The sequence below is a fragment of the Erythrolamprus reginae genome, chromosome 3, assembly GCF_031021105.1.
Source record: "Erythrolamprus reginae isolate rEryReg1 chromosome 3, rEryReg1.hap1, whole genome shotgun sequence".
NCBI classification, from domain to species: domain Eukaryota; kingdom Metazoa; phylum Chordata; class Lepidosauria; order Squamata; family Dipsadidae; genus Erythrolamprus; species Erythrolamprus reginae.
This window is the reverse complement of record NC_091952.1, coordinates 238,138,662-238,160,534: the sequence shown is the minus strand read 5'-3', so window position 1 is coordinate 238,160,534 and position 21,873 is coordinate 238,138,662. Positions and strand designations below refer to the sequence as shown.

The following is a 21,873-nucleotide window of genomic DNA, read 5'->3' as shown; positions in this document are numbered from 1 at the left end:
GAAAATCGAGGGATCACTGTATTGCATTGGCAGTTCTGTGTTAGCAAAAACTTCAGAAGAGAAGGATTTAGGGGTAGTGATTTCTGACAGTCTCAAAATGGGTGAGCAGTGTGGTCGGGCAGTAGGGAAAGCAAGTAGGATGCTTGGCTGCATAGCTAGAGGTATAACAAGCAGGAAGAGGGAGATTGTGATCCCCTTATATAGAGTGCTGGTGAGACCACATTTGGAATACTGTGTTCAGTTCTGGAGACCTCACCTACAAAAAGATATTGACAAAATTGAACGGGTCCAAAGACGGGCTACAAGAATGGTGGAAGGTCTTAAGCATAAAACGGATCAGGAAAGACTTCATGAACTCAATCTGTATAGTCTGGAGGACAGAAGGAAAAGGGGGGACATGATCGAAACATTTAAATATGTTAAAGGGTTAAATAAGGTCCAGGAGGGAAGTGTTTTTAATAGGAAAGTGAACACAAGAACAAGGGGACACAATCTGGAGTTAGTTGGGGGAAAGATCAAAAGCAACATGAGAAAATATTATTTTACTGAAAGAGTAGTAGATCCTTGGAACAAACTTCCAGCAGACGTGGTAGATAAATCCACAGTAACTGAATTTAAACATTCCTGGGATAAACATATATCCATCCTAAGATAAAATACAGAAAATAGTATAAGGGCAGATTAGATCAGTGTTTTTCAACCAGTGTGCCGCGGCACACTAGTGTGCTGTGAGACACGGTGAGGTGTGCCGCGAAGCTCAGAGAGAAAGAAAACAAGAGAAAGAGAAAGAAAGAGAGAGAGAGAGAAAGAGAGAGAAAGCAAGAAAGAGAAAATAAAAGAAATAAAAAACAGAAAGAAAGAAAGAAAGTAAGAGAGAGAAAGAAAGAAAGAAAGAAAGAAAGAAAGAAAGAAAGAGAAAGAAAGAGAGAGAAAGAGAGGGAGGGAAGGTGGGAGAGAGACAGAGGGAGGGAGAAAGAAAGAGAGAGAGAGAGAAAGAGGGAGAAAGAAGAAGGAAGGAAGAGAAAAAGAAAGAGGGATGGAGAGAGGGGAAAAAAGAAGGGAGAGAAAGAGGGAGGGAGAGAGAAATAGAACGAAAGGGCGGAAGAGAGGAAAAAAATTTGTCCACATTTTGTTAGCGCCCCCCCCCCCTCAATGTGCCCCAGGGTTTTGTAAATGTAAAAAAGGTTGAAAATCACTGGATTAGATGGACCATGAGGTCTTTTTCTGCCGTCAGACTTCTATGTTTCTATTATGCAAACTAACCGTGCAACTTTTCCCAGGTTGGCACCTTCCAAACCTCCTGGGCTTCAACTTACAGGACTCTCGGCCATCTCTGCCAACAAGCCGGCTGAGATTTGATGGGAATTCAGATCCAACCATGTAGATTGCTACAGGTTGAGGAAGCTGGTTTAAGGTGACCCGGTTTGAAATGTAGCACAAACACTAAAAAGGCTGGTAAAATGTCAGCTTCGGACTGCGTAGGTTACAGTGAAAGGCAGCCTTGACTTGCAGCCAATTTAATTCACTTCAATATATGTCTGCATCATTGACAGGGAAGTGCAAATTAAATATTGATTCAGGAACGGGACACACGGTTCACGCTGGCTACTTCGGCTGGTCCTCCATAGAGGGCAGCGAACGGAGCGAGGCTCGGTGCCCTTCAAAGAATCAAATGCTGACCCCGAAAAGTTTCCATTCAGATTGTGTCCAAGGCGAGTCTTAGTTCAAGTTAGCAACCCCAGTTTAAAAGATTGCCACAGAGAGCAAAAAAGACATTGAAACTCTGGAGAAGGTGCAGAAAAGAGCAACCAAAATGATCAGGGGTCTAGAAACCAAGACTTACAAAGAGAGACTGCGGGAACTGGGCATGGATAGCCTAGAGAAAAGGAGGGCCAGAGCGGACATGATAGCAGTCTACAGGTATACGAGGGGTTGCCACAGAGAGGAGGGGATCACTTTATTCTCCAGGGCACCGGAGGGCCGGACGAGGAACAATGGCTGGAAGCTGACCAAGGAGAGATTCAACCTGGAAATAAGGAAGAACTTCCTAACGGTCAGAATGATCAACCAGCGGACGTTGTGAACTCCAATACTCTGGACATTTTTAAGAGGAAATTGGACTGCCCTTTGGCTGGGATGCTATAGGGCAGTGATTTTCAACCTTTTTTGAGCCACAGCACATTTTTTACATTTACAAAATCCTGGGGCACACCACCAACCAAAATGACACCCTAAGACACTCTCCTTTCTTTTTCCATCCCTGTCTCCCCCCCCCCCCCTTGTGTGTGTGTGTGTACACATTCTGGAACCCTTTCCAAAAACAGGTGAGGGCTGGGGGGTTTTCCTTTCTTATTCTTTGGGTGCTTTTTATCATATGCTTTAAATCAAGAGTCACTTCTCTCTCTCTTTTGTTTCTCTCTCTTTCCTCTCATTCTCTCAATCATTTTCTCATTTCTCTTTTTTTCCTCCCTTTTTGCTCATTTCTCTCTCTCTCTCTCTCTCCCTTCCTCTCCTTTTCTCTCTTTCTCTCTCTCTTGCTTTCTCTCTCTCTCTCTTTCTTTCTCTCTTGCTTTCTTTCTCTCTCACTCTTGCTTTCTCTCTCTTTCTCTCTTTTCTCTCTTGCTTTCTCTCTCTCACACACTCTCAGTCTCTCTCTCCCTCTCTCTTGCTTACTTTCTCTCTCTCTCTCTCTCAGCAAAAAGTTGCGAGACCAAAACCTGAGCTTCCTTCTTCACGGCACACCTGACCATGTCTCACGGCACACTAGTGTGCCACGGCACACTGGTTGAAAAACACTGCTATAGGGTTCCTGCTTAGGCAGGGGGTTGGACTTGATGACCCGCATGGTCCCTTCCAATTCTAACAATCAATCAATAAATAAATAAATAAATAAATAACAGCACAAGCTGATATTAAGGAAGAAATGAAATTCTCTGTGTGAAGAACAAAGAAGCAGCTTTGAAAGGCGCATTCCATCTTTTTAATTAAAGCCGTGGTGGCGAAGTGGTAAGAGTGCAGCACTGCAGGCTACTTCAGTACCACCAATCGATAGTGAGACCACACTTGGAGTACTATGTACAGTTCTGGCCACTGCACCTCCAGGAGGATATAATGAAACTGGAAAAGGTGCAAAAAAGGGCAACAAGAATGATCAAGGAAATGGAGCACCTCCCTTATGAAACCAGGTTGCAACGCCTTGGTCTCTTCAGCCTTGAAAGACGGCGTTTAAGGGATGACTTGATCAAAGTGTATAAAATCATGCATGGGATAGAAAAGGTGGAAAGAGAAAAATTCTTTTCTCTATCACACAATACTAGGATGAGGGGGCACTAGCTAAAGCTCATAGGTAAGAAAGTGAGGACAAATAAAGGGAAATACTTCTTTACCCAGGGGGTCATTTGTTTATGGAATTCACTTCCAGAAGAGGTCGTGACAGCTGTCAGCCTGGATAGCTTCAAGGCAGGATTAGACAGATTCATGGATGCCAAGTGTATCGGTGGTTATTGAAATGTATGTCCATGTGCCACCTTTATGCTGGTTGAGGCAGGCAGGATTCCCTTGAGTATCATTTGTTGGAGGTCAAGGGAAAGGGAGGGTTTTGCCTTCTCTTTCTGCTCAAGCTGTACAATTGGTGGGCCACTGTGTGACACAGAATGCTCGACTCGATTGGCTTTGGCTCAATTCAGTATGGCTCTTCTTATGTTCTTATGCTGATTGCCATCTGCCTGCAATTTGGCAGTTCGAATCTCACCAGGCTCAAGATTGACTCATCCTTCTATCCTTCCAAGGATTATTGGGGGCTCTGTAAACTGCTTAGAGAGGGCTGTAAAGAATTGTAAAGCAATATACAAGTCTGAGTGATATTGCTATTTATTATTTTTCAGGAATCAAGGAAAACTTTCTACTTGTCAACACTTCAAACCCAGTGAGCAAGTTACAGGTGAGCTGGGAAAAAGATGTTCGTTATCTCTAGGGACCAATTCCTTAGGTATTGTACTTCACAGGTTCAAAAATCTTTTTTTTTTGTAAAGAAAATTTATAAAATTTCCCTGGAAATAAAATTTGGTTCTGGCCTTGAGCAATGAACTCAAGGTAGCGTTCTTCTGAAATACTTTTTAAAAATTAATTAGATAACATCATAGGAATTCCTCCAGATTGCTCCGCTTGTAAATTAATATTGATTTGATTGGCTCTGTTCTTTTCCATTATATTAATCATACCATGATTATTTGTATAGTGCCAAGAGTCACACGATTGTGGTAGCATAAAAATCCAATAAATAGTGACTGTCAGATAAGGAACAATGGGGATGATTTACATCTGTTAAGAATACACAAGCATTGTATTTTCTTCAAATAGAAGCAAAAGCCATGTGTGTGATGTGATGAATCTTTTTGCCTTAACACTTATCTGTAATAAACTAAACACAAGAAAACTATTCCAAATTTCCAGTGCAATCTGGGAGGAAGTCAAATAATTATGGTTCTCTTACTAGAAAATTATGGCTACTCCGGGGCATAGTTCCCTCTAAGCTGAGCAGTGAGCAATCGCTCACTTAAAAATCATCATCAACTCAGACTTTTCCAAACCTGCCCAGAAGCCAAGAGGGAAGGAGAGAGAGAGGAAGAGAGAGAAACAGATAGAAAAAAGAGAGGAAGGAAAAGAGAAAGAAAAAGAATGGGAGTAAGGAAGAGAGAAAGAAAATCAAAATCTAGTTTGAAACTAGCTCAACTATTTAAGTGGCATTTTGATATTGATAGAGTTGCCCTATTATGAGCTCACTGTTATAGACACACAGTACAGTATTTTATTTTGAAATTCTCTGAGGCAAAACAGGGTGGGTTTTTTATTTATTTGTCTGTCTGTCTGTCTGTCTGCCTGCCTGCCTGCCTGCCTGCCTACCTACCTACCTACCTATCTATTATTTCTGTGCCGCCCAGTCCTGAAAGGACTGCCGCTCAGACACTATACTTTTCTGCCCCCCCCAAAAAAAAAAAATTAGAGAGAACACTGCTCCGGGGCACCATTCCCTCCTCTGACACCAATTATTTGGCAGTTCGAATCTCACCAGGCTCAGGGCTGACTCAGCCTTCCATCCTTCTGAGGTCAGTAAAATAAGAATTCAGATTGTTGACAGCAAGATGCTGACTCTGTAAAGTGTTTAGAGAGGGCTGCAAAGCACTGTGAAGTGGTATATAAGTCTAAATGCTATTGCTATCTGAAGGAGCGGGATGGTAGAGCACTGCTCTAAGAACAAGGCAGCAACTTTCTTCTTTCCCTTTTGTTTTATGCTGGAAAATATTACAAAGAATGGTGTCATGTAACATAACAGTACCCAACATTTTGGACACCAAGGATGGTTTTCCTGTGGTCCAGAGGGGGCATGTCCTCTCCCCCGTTATTTAATATCTACATGAAACCGTTGGGTGAGATCATCCAGAGGCATGGGGTGAGGTATTATCAGTACGCAGATGATACCCAGTTGTACATCTCCACCCCATGTCCAGTCAACGAAGCAGTGGAAGTGATGTGCCGGTGCCTGGAGGCTGGATGGGTGTCAATAGACTCAAACTCAACCCGGATAAGACGGAGTGGCTGTGGGTTCTGCCTCCCAAGGACAATTTCATCTGTCCGTCCATAACCCTGGGGGGGGGATTATTGACCCCCTCAGAGACGGTCCGCAACTTGGGCGTCCTCCTCGATCCACAGCTCACATTAGAGCAGTGTTTTTCAACCAGTGTGCCGTGGCACACTGGTGTGCCGTGAGACATGGTCAGGTGTGCCGTGAAGCTCAGAGAGAGAAAGCAAGAGAGAGAGAGAAAGCAAGAAAGAAGAGAATGAGAGAGCAAGAGAGAGAGAGAAAGAAAGCAAGAGAGAGAAAGCAAGAAAGAGAGAGAGAAAGCAATAGAGAGAAAGCAAGAAAGAGAGAAAGAAAGCAAGAAAGAAGAGAATGAGAGAGAGAGCAAGAGAGAGAGAGCAAGAGGGAGAGAAAGAAAGAGAGAGAGAAAGAGAGGGAGGAAAGGTGGGAGAGAGAAAGACAGAGGGAGGGAGAGAGAAAGAACAAAAAAGAGGAAGGAAGAGAGAAAGAAAGGGATGGAGAGAGAAAAAAGAAAGGGAGAGAAAGAGGGAGGGAGAGAGAGAGAAATAGAGCGAAAGGGAGGAAGAGAGAGAATTTTTTTGCCCAAACTTTTTTTACCCCCACCCCCCAGCTCAATGTGCCCCATGGTTTTGTAAATGTAAAAAATGTACTGCGGCTCAAAAAAGGTTGAAAATCACTGCATTAGAGAACCATCTTTCAGCTGTTGCGAGGGGGACGTTTGCCCAGGTTCGCCTGGTGCACCAGTTGCGGCCCTATCTGGACCGGGACTCACTGCTCACAGTCACTCATGCCCTCATCACCTCGAGATTCGACTACTGTAACGCTCTCTACATGGGGCTACCCTTGAAAAGTGTTCGGAAATTTCAGATCGTGCAGAATGCAGCTGAGAGAGCAATCATGGGCTTCCCCAGGTATGCCCATGTCACTCCAACACTCCGCAGTCTGCATTGGTTGCCGATCAATTTCCGGTCACAATTCAAAGTGTTGGTTATGACCTATAAAGCCCTTCATGGCATCGGACCAGAATATCTCCGGGACCGCCTTCTGCCACACAAATCCCAGTGACCGATTAGGTCCCACAAAGTTGACCTTCTCCGGGTCCCGTCGACTAAACAATGTCGTCTGGCGGACCCCAGGGAAAGAGCCTTCTCTGTGGCGGCCCCGACTCTCTGGAACCAGCTCTCCCCAGAGATTAGAACTGCCCCCATCTTCCTTGCCTTCCGTAAACTCCTTAAAACTCACCTCTGCCGTCAGGCATGGGGGAATTGAGGCATTCCCCCTCCCTCCCCCGGGCCTATATAATTTATGTATGGTGTGTCTGTGTGTATGTCTGGTTTAATCATGGGTTTTTAAAATGTTTTTTAAATTTATTAGATTTGTTATGAATTGTCTTATTGTATGCTGTGAGCCGCCCCGAGTCTACGGAGAGGGGCAGCATACAAATCTAATAAATAATAATAATAATAATCCAACAGGTAGGACTTCACTTGTGTTAGTGGCCCGATTTCTGGCATGCCAAACCCCAGTGCTGGTCCACAAGGGGTGGAGACCCCTGAGATAACACAAAGCTGTTTTAGACTTGATGAAACAGGCCTCTTGCGTGTCTATTCAGTTTTTAACTTCTACTAAGTTCAATGCGCCTTACTTCCAGATGACCGAGCCTAGGACTGCAAATGAAGCCGAGGCCAAAGCAATAGTGCACCTATGCATTCTGAAGTTTTTTGCTCATTTATGCATTTTGCATGAGGTATCAGTCAGGCTAAGTTTATTTCAAGCAGGGTTGCTCTGCAGAAACTAATAAATATTTATCCCAGGCTATTATTTTGAAAAAGTGCCCTTCCAAAATATTTTTTTTTTTAAACCAGGAGAATATAATGCAATTTTTTTTTTGAAGGGCAAAAAGTGGTTGCTGGTAAAGTTTTCAAGGCAAAAATCATAATGCAGTGATAGCAGTGTGCTTTTTAAAGACGTTATTAAATTACATATATCATAAACATTTATGAAATTCCTCATACAAGATCACTCCAAGGAGGATGATAAACAAATCAGCATTTGTGCACAACGAGGGCAAAATGTATAATTTCCCCAAAAGAGACTGTAAATATATTAACAGTTAGAGAAAGCAAAGCACTCACATAAATTCATATTACAGTAAAATCCTATGTAACGTTACATTATTAGTTTAGTCTAATACTTTGCTTCTCCAAATTCAAACTGTGGTGGGGTTTTGTTTGTTTGTTTTGTTTTGCTTTTAAAAAACATCTAAGCACTCCTTTATATTGAAATCCAATGCTTCCTTGCATCCTTTTTCTCACTAATTGGCAATGACAGAAACTGAAATGTCAAACTGGTTCATTTAAAAGCCATTTTTCACCTTTCCGATATATTTTAATGACTGTTTTTTTTTAAAAAAAAGTATGTAGATTTGTAGCTTTATTGTGGCAAAAAAAGAAGTCTGCAGTCAAAAGACTACTATACTGTATATAATGTATGAATTATATCTTTATTCTGGAAGAAAGGAAACAATGAACAACAACAACAAAATGCAGACAGCCCAAGATGTATTCAGGCATTAAATGTCCTCAGGTTTGGAATTGCATGAGTACAGAATAGGGATGTGGCTTTGGGCTTCATTGACTATGCTATACCTGGGTTGCCTGACCCATTACTCTCCATAAATTTGAAGGTTTCCAACGCAATTTGGAATTCAACGCAATCAGGGTTCTTAATCATGCAGGGTGTCTGTCTATATTACTACATGGAAGGCCAAATGGTAGGAAGCGAGGCTGAGGCAGAACCAGCCAATGCAGTCACATTTTATTCTATGCATTTTTAATCAAACTTGAATTAGGGCTGTAGTCTGGCATTTCCATACCAACACTCAAATTAGTTTTGCACAGGGACGTTGCAAATAAGACTGCTGGAGTTCAGAGCTTTTTAGACTCCCTACTTAGCGTTCATTTTTCTATATGTATGCTTACCCAGGGCATTGAGTGAGAACAGGAGGCATTGGAGATAAATGACACCGTTAATCTGTTCCTTTTTCTCTGCAAGTTAGCAAAAACTTCAGAAGAAAAGGATTTAGGGGTAGTGATTTCTGACAGTCTCAAAATGGGTGAACAGTGCAGTCAGGCAGTAGGGAAAGCAAGTAGGATGCTTGGCTGCATAGCTAGAGGTATAACAAGCAGGAAGAGGGAGATTATGATCCCGCTATATAGAGTGCTGGTGAGACCACATTTGGAATACTGTGTTCAGTTCTGGAGACCTCACCTACAAAAAGATATTGACAAAATTGAACGGGTCCAAAGACGGGCTACAAGAATGGTGGAAGGTCTTAAGCATAAAACGTATCGGGAAAGACTTAATGAACTCATTCTGTATAGTCTGGAGGACAGAAGGGAAAGGGGGGACACGATCGAAACATTTAAATATGTTAAAGGGTTAAATAAGGTCCAGGAGGGAAGTGTTTTTAATAGGAAAGTGAACACAAGAACAAGGGGACACAATCTGAAGTTAGTTGGGGGGAAGATCAAAAGCAACATGAGAAAATATTATTTTACTGAAAGAGTAGTAGATCCTTGGAACAAACTTCCAGCAGACGTGGTAGATAAATCCACAGGAACTGAATTTAAACATGCCTGGGACAAACATATATCCATCCTATGATAAAATACAGAAAATAGTATAAGGGCAGACTAGATGGATCATGAGGTCTTTTTCTGCAGTCAGTCTTCTATGTTTCTATGTTTCTAAGTAAATGGGAGTTTTGTCCCAGGCCATCATCCACATGGTAGCTATTCTATGTTAACCATTCCAGATTATGGCTGACAGAATCACATAAAAGGATCCCTATCTTTGCTCTATCCTGGTATTTTTCAACCTTGGCTACTTTAGGGTGCTGGCTCGGGCATCCTGGGAAATGAAGCCCACACACCTTTCACTCTCGCCAAAGCTGAAAACTACTAATGGATTGCCGCCAAAGTCCTCTGGACTCTCATTTCCAACTTTTCCTTCAATGCTTTTTGCACCATGAGGCCTTACACCATTTTATTTGTGCATTTGTCTTTGTCAACTCAAGGATGAGTTTCGCAGACAACTGGCTAAAAGACATCACACTTCAAGTACCTTAATCATAAATGCTAATTTGACAGCTGCATTAACTTGGAAGTTAATTTGCAACTGTAGATTTTAACACCAAAGCTGAAAATTTGATTCCATCTTTAGCATAACGAGTGTGTTCCCCCTCCCTCCTGCCATGAAGAAATTATGACAAAGACTCACACAATTCCCCCTCCGTGCAAATCTGCACATCACTTTGCAGAAAATAGTTAAGGGGGAGAGATGGAGTTTTTCATTCCTTTCATGTTCCTTTTATTCTGACCATTCAGCAACTTCTGTGTCCAACTCACAAGGTCTTGGAAATAAAAGCCTTATCCAGAGATGGACAAGAAGATTATTATTATTTATTAGATTTCTATGCCACCCCTCTCCGAAGACTCAGAGAACAGGGCACCTACTCAATTCTGTCTGATGTTCTATCATCCTTGCTCTCTGAAGCTCTTCTTACTTCCATCTGTCCGTCCATTACCCTGGGGGGGGGGAACTATTGACCCCCTCAGAGAGGGTGCGCAACTTGGGCGTCCTCCTCGATCCACAGCTGACATTGGAACATCATCTTTCGGCTGTGGCGAGGAAGGCGCTTGCCCAGGTTCGCCTGGTGCACCAGTTGCGGCCCTATTTGGACAGGGAATCATTGCTCACGGTCACTCATGCCCTTATCACCTTGAGGTTCGATTACTGCAACGCTCTCTACATGGGGCTACCTTTGAAAAGTGTTCGGAAACTCCAGATCTTGCAGAACACAGCTGCGAGAGCCATCGTGGGGCTTCCCAGATTCGCCCACGTATCTACAACACTCCGTGGCCTGCATTGGCTGCCGATCAGTTTCCGGTCTCAATTCAAAGTGTTGGTTATGACTTTTAAAGCCCTACATGGCATTGGATCAGAATACCTCCGGAACCGCCTGCTACCGCACGAATCCCAGTGGCCGATAAGGTCCCACAGAGTTGGCCCCCTCCGGGTCCCGTCGACTAAACAATGTCATCTGGCGGGCCCCAAGGGAAGAGCCTTCTCTGTGGCGGCCCCGGCCCTCTGGAATCAACTCCCCCCGGAGATTAGAACTGCTCCCACCCTCCTTGTCTTCCGTAAACTACTTAAGACCCATCTATACCGCCAGGCATGGGGGATTTGAGACACCTTTCCCCCAGGCTTATTATAATTTATGTTTTGGTATGTATGTGCTGTTTGGTTTTAATTATGATAGGGTTTTTAGTTTTTTTAATATTAGATTTGTGCCTGTATAATACTGTTTTTATCGTTGTTGTGAGCCGCCCCAAGTCTTCGGAGAGGGGCGGCATACAAATCTAATAAATTATTATTATTATTATTATTATTATTATTATTATTATTATTATTATTATTATTATTCTATTATAGGTTCATCATGCCACTTTACAAACCTGCCATAAAAGATTGTTCCCTGCAAGCTTAACTTTATACCTACAAACTTTGTTCTGTGAGAGTTAAATCAGTGAACCAAGGAAAAGTCTGCCCACCTGCGACAATTAATTTTAGGCCTATGTAGGTTAAACTGAATATATACTGGATTATAAACAGTTGGCATCCTTCTGCTGACAATGGCTTTTTGATCTTATGGCAGTTTCTGACAGTAGCATAGAGATGGAAATAAATATCGGGATGTGCCTAAATGGTGATCCTTCCCTTCTCAGTGCAACAACACCCAATTATTCAGGTCCTTTAGAACAAACACTGGGGGAAACTAAGTAAGTTGGAGAGGCGACAGGGAGATAAAACATAATCGTTCCTGAGATAAAAGCTTTCCCTTCAGGGGATAAAGAATTTTATTCAAGGGTACCAGTTGAATACAACTCAGCATGGCTTATTATTTTAAAGAAACACACACACTCTTTTTCATCTTCTAAATACCAAATGGAAAATATCTCTTTCTATCCCTATCTTTCTACCTATCTCCCCTCTACGGCCTCCTTTTGCAGCAAAACCAATCCATGCAAAGCTAACACAGACAAATACTTATCTACAGATATTTGATCCTTCCAATTGTTATTGATTTTTTTAAAAAGTCATGCAATTTCTCTCCAAAAAATAAAACTAATAATCCTTTGAAGGAAACAAATAGTGGTGTCCAAATGTACTGTCTGGAAAAAAAAATAGAACACTCTAAATCAATCTAGGTCAGTGATGGTGAACCTTTTTCCCCCTCAGGTGCTGAAAGCGCATGTGTGTGTGCACTATTGTGCATGCGCAAGTGCCCACACCCATAATTCAATGCCTAGGGAGGGCGAAAATGGCCGCCTCTGCCCCTCTGGAGGCTGGAAATGGCCCGTTCCCCAACTTCTAGTGGGCCCATTTTTTGCTCTCCCCAGGCTCCAGAAGCTTCCCTGGAGCTCGAGGTAGTGAAAATGTCCTCTCCCACTTCCCAGAGGCACTCTGGAAGTTGAAAATGCCCTCCCAGAGCTCTGTGTGAGCTGAAAATCAGCTGGCTGGCGCATACATGCATGCTGGAGCTGAGCTAGGGCCATGGCTCAGGTGCCAGCAGATATGGCTCCGCATGCCACCTGTGGCACGCCTGCCATAGGTTCACCATCATTGATCTAGATTGTTAAATGATTGAGGACATCCATGACCTTTAAATGTGAAAAACGACACCTACTTATGGATGGTCAAATCTCAGAGTCAGGTGTTAATTTTGGAAGAAGCTGTAGAGTTTCTGTCCAAAATGAGTCTTTCTTCAAATTAGCAGATTATATGTACTTAACCAATAACAAAGATGAGAAATGGTAGTAGCACTATATTTCACAAAATTTACTTATTGTTTAGACTTAAACATATAGAACTGTATTTTACGATGTAGGTGATATATTTTGAATAGTTTCTTTTATTATTATTATTTCTTTTATTTATTTATTTATTTATTTATTAGATTTGTATGCCGCCCCTCTCCGAAGACTCGGGGCGGCTAACAACAATAAAAAAGACAATGTAAACAAATCTAATATTAAAAATAATCTAAAAAACCCCAATTTAAAGAACCAATCATACATACAAGCATACCATGTTTAAATTCTATAAGCCTAGGGGGAAGGGAAAAATTTCAATTCCCCCATGCCTGACGACAGAGGTGGGTTTTCAGGAGCTTGCGAAAGGCAAGGAGGGTGGGGGCAACTCTGATATCTGGGGGGAGCTGGTTCCAGAGGGTCGGGGTTGCCACAGAGAAGGCTCTTCTCCTGGGTCCCGCCAAACGACATTGTTTAGTCGACGGGACCCGGAGAAGGCCAACTCTGTGGGACCTAACCGGTCACTGGGATTCGTTATTCTTTTATTAAAAATTAAAAATTTTAATTAGCTATATGATATAAGATTAAAATTTAGATAAAAGAGATGTTATTATTCTTTACATTGTTGTAACCTTTTGTAGTAAGATGGTGAGGGAAAAATTTTAATTTAGAATTTTAAGAATTGCTAATATTGTATAAAATTAATAGAAATAATAATAAAAAAAGAAAAGTTTGTATATGATTGATTTTAAGCATTGTTATTGTGTTTATAACTATATATTGTTTTATTTTATGGTGGAGAAAAAATAAAAAATCTTACATGGAAAAAACAAAACAAAAACAAATATGAATACTTGAAGTTCCAAATAGAAATTCTTATAAGCTACTTTATAAATAGGCAGCAAAACACTACACCCGCTTGCATTGATGATGTTGCCTAGTTGGATAATGAAATGTCTGCAAGCAACCAACCAAGCTCGGAGAGTACCAAGAAGTGCATAGAGTTTAATGAAAAGTAACTATCAATGGATAATAGTAGTTCAAGGGAGAATAATGTAGGACATTTGATAGAATAGTCCAGTTGAATAAAGAAAATAGGTCCTAGCTTTTAGAAGAATCTACTCTTTTTTTTCCAATTAGTGTTCCATGAATGAATAACCAGCACCATCCTTATACAAACAGAAAGATCAAGCAAGTGACTGAATAATTATCACACAATAAATTTATGAATAAAGCACCTAACAAAATTCATCAAACCATTATAAGCCAGGAGTCCCAACAAATCAACTTATCTTTAATTAATACAAAGTCAGCGAAGCAGTGGAAGTGATGTGCCGGTGCCTGGAGGCTGTTGGGGTCTGGATGGGTGTCAACAGACTCAAGCTCAACCCGGATAAGACGGAGTGGCTGTGGGTTTTGCCTCCCAAGGACAATTCCAGCTGTCCGTCCATCACCCTGGGGGGGGAGTCACTAACCCCCTCAGAGAGGGTTCGCAACTTGGGCGTCCTCCTCGATCCACAGTTCACATTAGAGAAACATCTTTCAGCTGTGGTGAGGAGGGCGTTTGCCCAGGTTCGCCTGGTGCATCAGTTGCGGCCCTATTTGGACCGGGAGTCACTGCTCACAGTCACTCATGCCCTCATCACCTCGAGGCTCGACTACTGTAATGCTCTCTACATGGGGCTACCTTTGAAAAGTGTTCGGAAACTTCAGATCGTGCAGAATGCAGCTGCGAGAGCTATCATGGGCTTTCCTAAATATGCCCATGTCACACCAACACTCCGCAGTCTGCATTGGTTGCCGATCAGTTTCCGGTCACAATTCAAAGTGTTGGTTATGACCTATAAAGCCCTTCATGGCACCGGACCAGAATATCTCCGGGACCGCCTTCTGCCGCACGAATCCCAGCGACCAGTTAGGTCCCACAGAGTTGGCCTTCTCCGGGTCCCATCAACTAAACAATGTCGTTTGGCAGGACCCAGGGGAAGAGCCTTCTCTGTGGCGGCCCCGACCCTTTGGAACCAACTCCCCCCAGATATCAGAGTTGCCCCCACCCTCCTAGCCTTTTGTAAGCTCCTTAAAACCCACCTCTGTCGTCAGGCATGGGGGAATTGACTTTTCCCCTCCCCCTAGGCTTATAAAATGTATGCATGGTACGCTAGTATGTATGATTGCTTTTAAATTGGGATTTTTAAATTAACTTAAATATTAGATTTGTTTTACATTGTGTTGTTATTGCTGTGAGCTGCCCCGAGTCTGTGGAGAGGGGCGGCATACAAATCTGATTAATAAATAATAAATGATTAATAAATAAATAATAAATCCAGACCATGGCTTATGAATGAAATTACTACAAGGACTGAGCATGTACAATAAGGGCACAGAACTAAAAAGAATTATAAGAGGAGCATTTGAGACTTCAGTACCATGTCTAAATTTTGATTAACATAATTGATTTTTAAAACATAAAATGACAGTGTCCTACAAGAATTAGCATTTAATAAAAATCAGCAACAAACACTAATTCATGATCAGTTAAGGATATCCAGAATATCATCATCTCAAAATGTAAAAATGCAGAATTGCCATATTTGGCCTCGGAAAAAGGAATATATTTTTCTAATATAAATAAAATAGTGCGATATAATCTCCTGCAAAATTAATATATAACTAAAGGAGGAAAATGATATTTCTTTCTATTCTGCCTTTATTATTTTTAGAAATAACTTGAGGCAGAAAATATATGCAACATACTTCTTCCTTCTATTTTCCTCATAAGTAACAATTATGTGAGGTGGGTTGAGCTGAGAGACAATGACTGGTGCAAACTCATCCAGATGGAACTCATGGCTATGTTGGGACTTGAACTCAAAGTCTCCTAATTTCTAGCCTGATGCCTTAACCATTAGACCAAACATTTCAGACCATTTATTTATAACTTTTAATTTGTTTATTAATATGCTTGATGAGCCAACTTGGCTATGTAATGAAAACAATGTAATGAAAAATTAAAAGTTCTGAAATGTTCTGAAATGTTTGAGATAGAATCTTCTATTTTCAATAAACTCCGATATATAGATAGATAGATAGATAGATAGATAGATAGATAGATAGATAGATAAAGATAGATAGATAGATAGATATAGATAGATAGATAGATAGATAGATAGATAGATAGATAGATAGATAGATAGATAGATAGATAGATAGATAGATAGATCTACAGACCCCTTCCATAAACTGGACTGTTTCAATTTCTCCCTTCAGAATACCACTAGAGGACATTGCATGCCCAAACAATTAGCCACAAAAACAGTATCTTTCCCCAGGCCATCACTCTGCTAAACACCTAATTCCCATAGCGTTGTCTATGCACTAGGATATCTAACTAGGTGGCAGGGTTGTATTATTATTATTATCCTTTGCATCTTTCCTATTATCTACTCCTATTGGTATTTTATGACTATGCTTTGTTGGTTGTATCTTATGGTTTATGATTGTATCTCATGATTTATCACTTGTTGCTTATTTGTATACAGAGAGCTTATGCAGCAGACACAAATTACTTGTGTGTCCAATCACAATTGGCCAATAAAGAATATGCTGTTCTATATTCTATTCTACTTCTTTTTCCTGACTATAAATCAACATTTGTGTTCTGGGCCGTATTACTTAGTTTTCAATTAGTCAAATGTATACACTTGGCTTACAATTACACAACAAGGTACCCAGAAATAGAATATGGTCTACCTTGATAACTTCCATGATTTCCTGTCTTTCTTCACTAGCAAAGAGTAGCTGGTTGGTGGCTCCTCGGTCATCATGTTTAAAGCCATCCTCTTCCACGTAAGGAATGAGCTGCTATAAATATGGGAAAAAGTCCTATATTAAGATCTGGGGTGAGAAGCTATGTTATCATAATATGTTAATTATGGTAAACGAATGTTAACTTATCTGAGCATTCTTTCTATATATGCTGCGAAAGAGTCCAAGCATGGGTTATCTTCTCATCTGATTGGTCAGGGATTGAGTTACAAATTATTTGGCCACGCCTCTTCCTCTGGCCGAGCTCCAGGTTTTTTTTAATGAAGACCCAGATCTGGAGAAGACAGAGATCATCCGATACACCTGGACCATACCAGAACTAGGGTGGGGTTGGACTCTCCCACAGCGCACATAGTTCAGGTAAGACAATGTTTATTCTCCTGTGTGCTGCTATGGAGAGTCCAAGCATGAGATATACCCAAGCTAAATCGATGTCAGACTGGAAATAGATTGGTCCAAGGTCCCCTCAATGGTAGAACCCATTGCAACACTCGCCCCCCAAACGCCGCATCCGCCGAGGTGAACATGTCCAGTTTATAATTCACCTCACAAATGGCGAAGACCATGTGGCCACTCTACAAATCTCAAGGATAGAGGCCTGCATTGCGCATGCTGCCCTGGTGACCGCACTCCTGGTCAAGTGTGCTGTGATGTGATGAGAAGGGGGCCAGGCATGATGCTCACAGGCCAACCTGATGCAGGCCTTCAGCCAACAATCGATCTTCTGTCCCAGTACTGTACTCACTATGCTTCACAGGAACTGTGAATTAGGAAATAGCAAGGATAGCAACAGCGGCAGCAATGGCCAGAAACAGAAGGAACAGCCAAAACCAAAAGTCGTTTTAGTGTGAGACTGTTAATACTTATAGCAGAAAATACTTATAGCAGAAAATGCTGACTGCCTCACGACTTCCAGCCGGCAATAGTCACATACGTGGAACAGACTGGGATCTGCCAAAAGCCCCTCTCTCTTCAAAAAGGATATCTGTGCAAATCTCCTTTAAATACTTGCCACGCCCCTCCTGGGCTTTGAGCCGATTGGAGCTGCAGCCAGAAATAAAACACTCACAAAATGGCTGCCCACAGAGATCCAAGTCGAAAAGGTTGCCTCCCTTCGGAGATTTAACGAGGCAGCCAATCAGGAGGCTTTGAAGCCAAAAGCTGCTCAGAGGTCTTCTTGCAAGCAAGATATTGAAGGCAAGACACATGGCAATGGCAGCTAAACTGTGATCCGAACATCGCGCTAGGCGTCTCTCACAAACACTCCAGGCACTTCCAGCCAAATTTCAAATTTCCTACTCTTTCTTTTGTTTTTTAAAAAAATCCAATTAACTGAATTAAATCCAATGAATTGAAATTAATCAGGAGCAACTCAATTTGCCTCCCTTCAAGTTGACTGAGTTGAAAAAACAGGAGCTCGGCTGGAGGAAGAGGTATGGCCAAAGAATCTGCAACTCATTCCCTGGCCAATCAGATGAGAAGATAACCCATGCTTGGATTCTCCATAGCAGTGCACAGGAGAATATGAAATTACAGAAATGTTTCTTTTTCTAACAGCCCTTATATTATACAATCTGTTTTGGGACATTTTCAAGAAATTTAAGATGTCTCAAAGCAATAAAAATATACTTTGCCTTTTACCAACTTGCAAACTCTTTAAAACGTTTTTCAACCGCGATCAAAAGGCATAAGCAGAAAATATATTAAGTTTTACCATCTGGAAATCATGATGGATACCGTATGTAAACTGATCTGGATCTTCTGGCAGATCCTTCAGTAATCTGTAGTACATTAGCTCTCAGTAGTTTTACACTAAGAGCAATACAATAATTTCCCCTCTCTTTGTTGTAGCAATTGAGAAACCATGAAGTAAAGCAGGAGAGTATTTTTGCAGAGGGAATTATTTGTAAACTCTTGTTTTAATGAACCTCAGCTGAGTGGACTTCAGATATAGTGGACAAAGATTTCATTTGGGCTTCATCCCATTTAACAGACAAATGTCTATTAAATTGAGGATTTGTCTACTAAATTGAAGTTTTAGTGCTAATGGTGCTATGCGCTTCAGTTAGGTAATTATGCAAACAATATAAATGGATGTAAACAAGATAAATTTGAACTTTACAGACATTTGTATTTAATGGAACCCTTCCTTCTCCAATGATCCATTATGTCAAGGTTTTTCAGTATTGGTACTTATTACTAGCATTTGGGTGTATCCATTCTAATCCAGGTTTCACATGGAAAATTTCAGGATTTTAGAATAAATGAGATTTTGAAACAGATTAATCAGCTTCCCTCTTCTTCTGGACTGGATGATTTGTCTCTGTCTCCCCTCCCCATTTCACTTACCTCTATTGGAATAGGTTCAAGTCCTGCACAATTTTCATTGCACTTATCGTATACCAATCTCAGTTTCCGAAACAGTATAGAGAGTTGGCGCAGATGTTCTTGCAGCTTTCCCAGTCTGTCTTGATATGTACCCGTATGATAAGTGACACCATTTGGAAGCTGGAATATTCAAATATTTAACAGCAAGAAATCAAATTTTAGCCATTGTTGATAATATGCAATGACAAACAACAACAACAACAACCCTCATTCATTTCTTCCACAAGCATGAAAAGTTTTTAACAAAAACTTTGTTAGTTTCCAATGCTATTTGAGCTTCATTCCATTTATTTAGAGCAAATGTTATCCAATGTCTATACAGTACTGCCTTCACTGAAGCATATAACAAAAGAAGAAAAAAACAGAGAGAACTTACATACCTACTATTATCAATTTATAAATCATTTACCTATATTTTAACTAGAATATGCAATTGGTCTGTTTTCTTTATAGCAGCACATTTTGTCTAAAAAAAATCTTGAACTCAAAACAAATCCTCTCCAAAGACAGATTAATTAGAAAAGAATTATCTGCCTCCTTTACTATATTTTTAGTGAAGCTAAGATTCTCCCATTTTAAAAGTAAATTATCTAGGGAGAAAGGCAGATAAATCGTTAAAGCAGTTATTTTTAATGAAAATATGTAGGAGGCAAAGGAGTTCTTTTTCTGAATGCTAAAGTTGTTTTTGCTTACATATATTTTACTATGCACTTTTTTCAATTTAATTCAGGTTTTTTACAAGAGATGAGAATAGCATTATTTCACCAGGTGATTCCTTACCTGCATATTTCTTAACAGCTGGAAAATTTCCATAGTGCGGAATACAATGTCCTGCACAGTCTCTTGACCAATGCGACACAACGAAGCTGTGTTCACTTCTCGTGCAGCCTGACCCTGTGGTCCAGAAAATGGACCAGGAGGCAATCCTGGCCCTGCTAGAGGCGGTGTAGACATCCTAAAATGTAAAAAAATCAAACTATTAAATAGAAAAAAAGGAAAATGGATGTCAAAGTATACATAAATCTGCTGGATACAGATGTTTAATATGCTGATGATTTGTTATTGACATATTAAAGTTAAATTACATTGGAGTCCTCCATCTACAAATTAATGCCACACTCAAAACCTTACATTTCACACATTTGTAAGACTACAGAGGCAGAAGTTTTGGGCATATAACTGATCAGTGCAGGAGTCCTTAAAGAAACAAAGACAGCAGTTCAATTTCTGCATAAACATGCTGAGCTCCCTTTAGAGTTGTGCGTTTTATCATGTCGCCATGCAGCTAGGCATATGTAAATATTATTCTTATTATTTGTTATTTAGAAAAGTGCATTCTTTCTCCCTAGATTACTTTTGCACATCCTCGCTCACAACAGCAGACTCCCTTGCCCTGTTCCTATATAAACTAACCGCTACACCAAGCCAAACTTTAAAAAGCTGCTTGAAGACGACTTAAAACCAATTCAGGAGAATCCATATCTTTTAGTCTTGAAAGTTTGGGGAGCTGACTTTCCAGAACTTTCGCCAGACCAGTCCTTGAATACAGTAAATCTGTCTGGAACTCGCACCACATTTTCTCTCTCATTAGTATCATGTATATAAACATTGTTATATCTTTGTATACTACCAATAGGTACTTGGCAGAATAAATAAATAAATAAAATAGACATCCTTGGCTTCCTAAAACCTCTGCTTTGTTGGTAACCTATTGTTGGATCCGCTTCCTTTATGTTCCCATAAACCCAGGGTTGAAAGGGATCTTGAAGGATTTCTAGTCCATCCCATTTTGCATAAATAGCTCCTCAGGTTGGAGCATCCACAACTTCAGGTGGCATTTTACCAGGATCAAATAAATACTGTACATCAGACTGGCATTCGGGACCTTTAACTTGCTTTCAGAAGTTGTGAATGCCCCAACACTGGAAGTTTTTAAGCAGATGTTGCATAAACATCTGTCTGAAGTAGTGCAGGGGGGTTGGACTAGAAGACCTCCAAGGTCCCTTCCAACTCTGTTGTTTTTATTATTATTAATTTGCTCAGTTCCAAAGGGACGGAAGCCTGAAATATCTGTCCATTAATTACAGATTTTCCTTTTTAAAAAAAAAATCAAACAAACCCAAAACTCCCACAAATGAAACCACTCATCTTTTGGGGGCAGTCTGCCAAACGTCCCCAGTCTCAGGCACAAAAACCGTGTCTTTATTAACATGCAAAACGTTTACAATCCCAGCCTTCTTTCGCCCGATAACTTGCAGGGACACAGGACTCACATTCCCAGCCACTGGACCGGGATTGCTGAAGGAGGTAGTCCAACTGTTCCCGGGGAGTGAAAGAGAACGATAGACACGAGAATACCTAGCCGTCGTGGTCCAAGTAACAGCGGCCTCTTTATGTCCCGTCCAGGGTAATGGGCTCTTTCCCCCTCCCCTCCCCGGTCGTCGGCGTCTCCCTCCTCCCGACGCGCAAACCTGCGTCGATTTCAAACGGCGGGGCGTGATGACGTCACGCGGTAAGGACTCTTGGCAATGGATGCCTTCTGTGCATCGCCAGGGCGGTGCCATTTTCTCTCCACCGTACAGGGACTCCTTCTCCACCCCCGCCCCCCTCGGAAGAAAGCGGCCCGCGCCGAGTTATTTCCCTCGGAGTTTCGGTTGCGTTTTGATGGGGAGGAGTACTGTCACCCATTGTCCCCAGCCAATATAATTCCAATTCCCTTTCGTTCTTCCCCTCCCCCTCTTTTCCCCTTTGCTGCTCGTTCTCCCTCCATGGCGCAAAATCAAGAGGAAAAAATACTTTTTTTTAGTTTTGTTCTATAGCTTGTATGCAAAATGCAGCTTTTTTCTTTTTGTTGTCGAGGTTGAATTAGAAGCTGAAGAATAGCGGGGAAAGCTCAACAGGATTAATGCGGGTTGCCTTTAATTTAGTGCTTTTCAAATCTGGCTGCTTTAAGATGAGTGGACTCCAACTCCCAGAATTCCCCAGGTAGCGGAATTCTGGGAGTTGAAGTCCACCCATCTTAAAACAGCTAGACTTGAGAAATAGCAATAGCTCTGAACACCACTTCATAGTGTTTTACTTCCCTTTCTAAGCAGTTTACAGAGTCAGCAACAATCTGGGTTGTAATTTTACCGACCTCGGAAGGATGGAAGGCCGGGTCATCCTTGATCCAGTTAGGCTCAAAAG

The 21,873-nt window shown here is 41.3% G+C and overlaps 1 protein-coding gene across 2 annotated transcripts in view; it reads right to left on the bottom strand.

The window, feature by feature from the left end:
• Positions 1–21,289, bottom strand: part of MED30 (mediator complex subunit 30) — a 38,868-nt gene extending 17,579 nt beyond the window's left edge. Inside the window, exons 1-4 of one of the 2 annotated variants that reach the window (XM_070749249.1) lie at positions 21,046–21,289; positions 19,468–19,642; positions 18,649–18,807; positions 16,225–16,335 (exon numbers count right to left, since the gene is read on the bottom strand). In XM_070749249.1, the coding sequence (XP_070605350.1) occupies positions 16,225–16,335; positions 18,649–18,807; positions 19,468–19,642; positions 21,046–21,251 (651 nt within the window). In that variant the 5' untranslated portion in view covers positions 21,252–21,289. The other variant, XM_070749250.1, reaches the window with a different exon arrangement.
• Between the last annotated feature and the right edge of the window lie 584 nt (positions 21,290–21,873).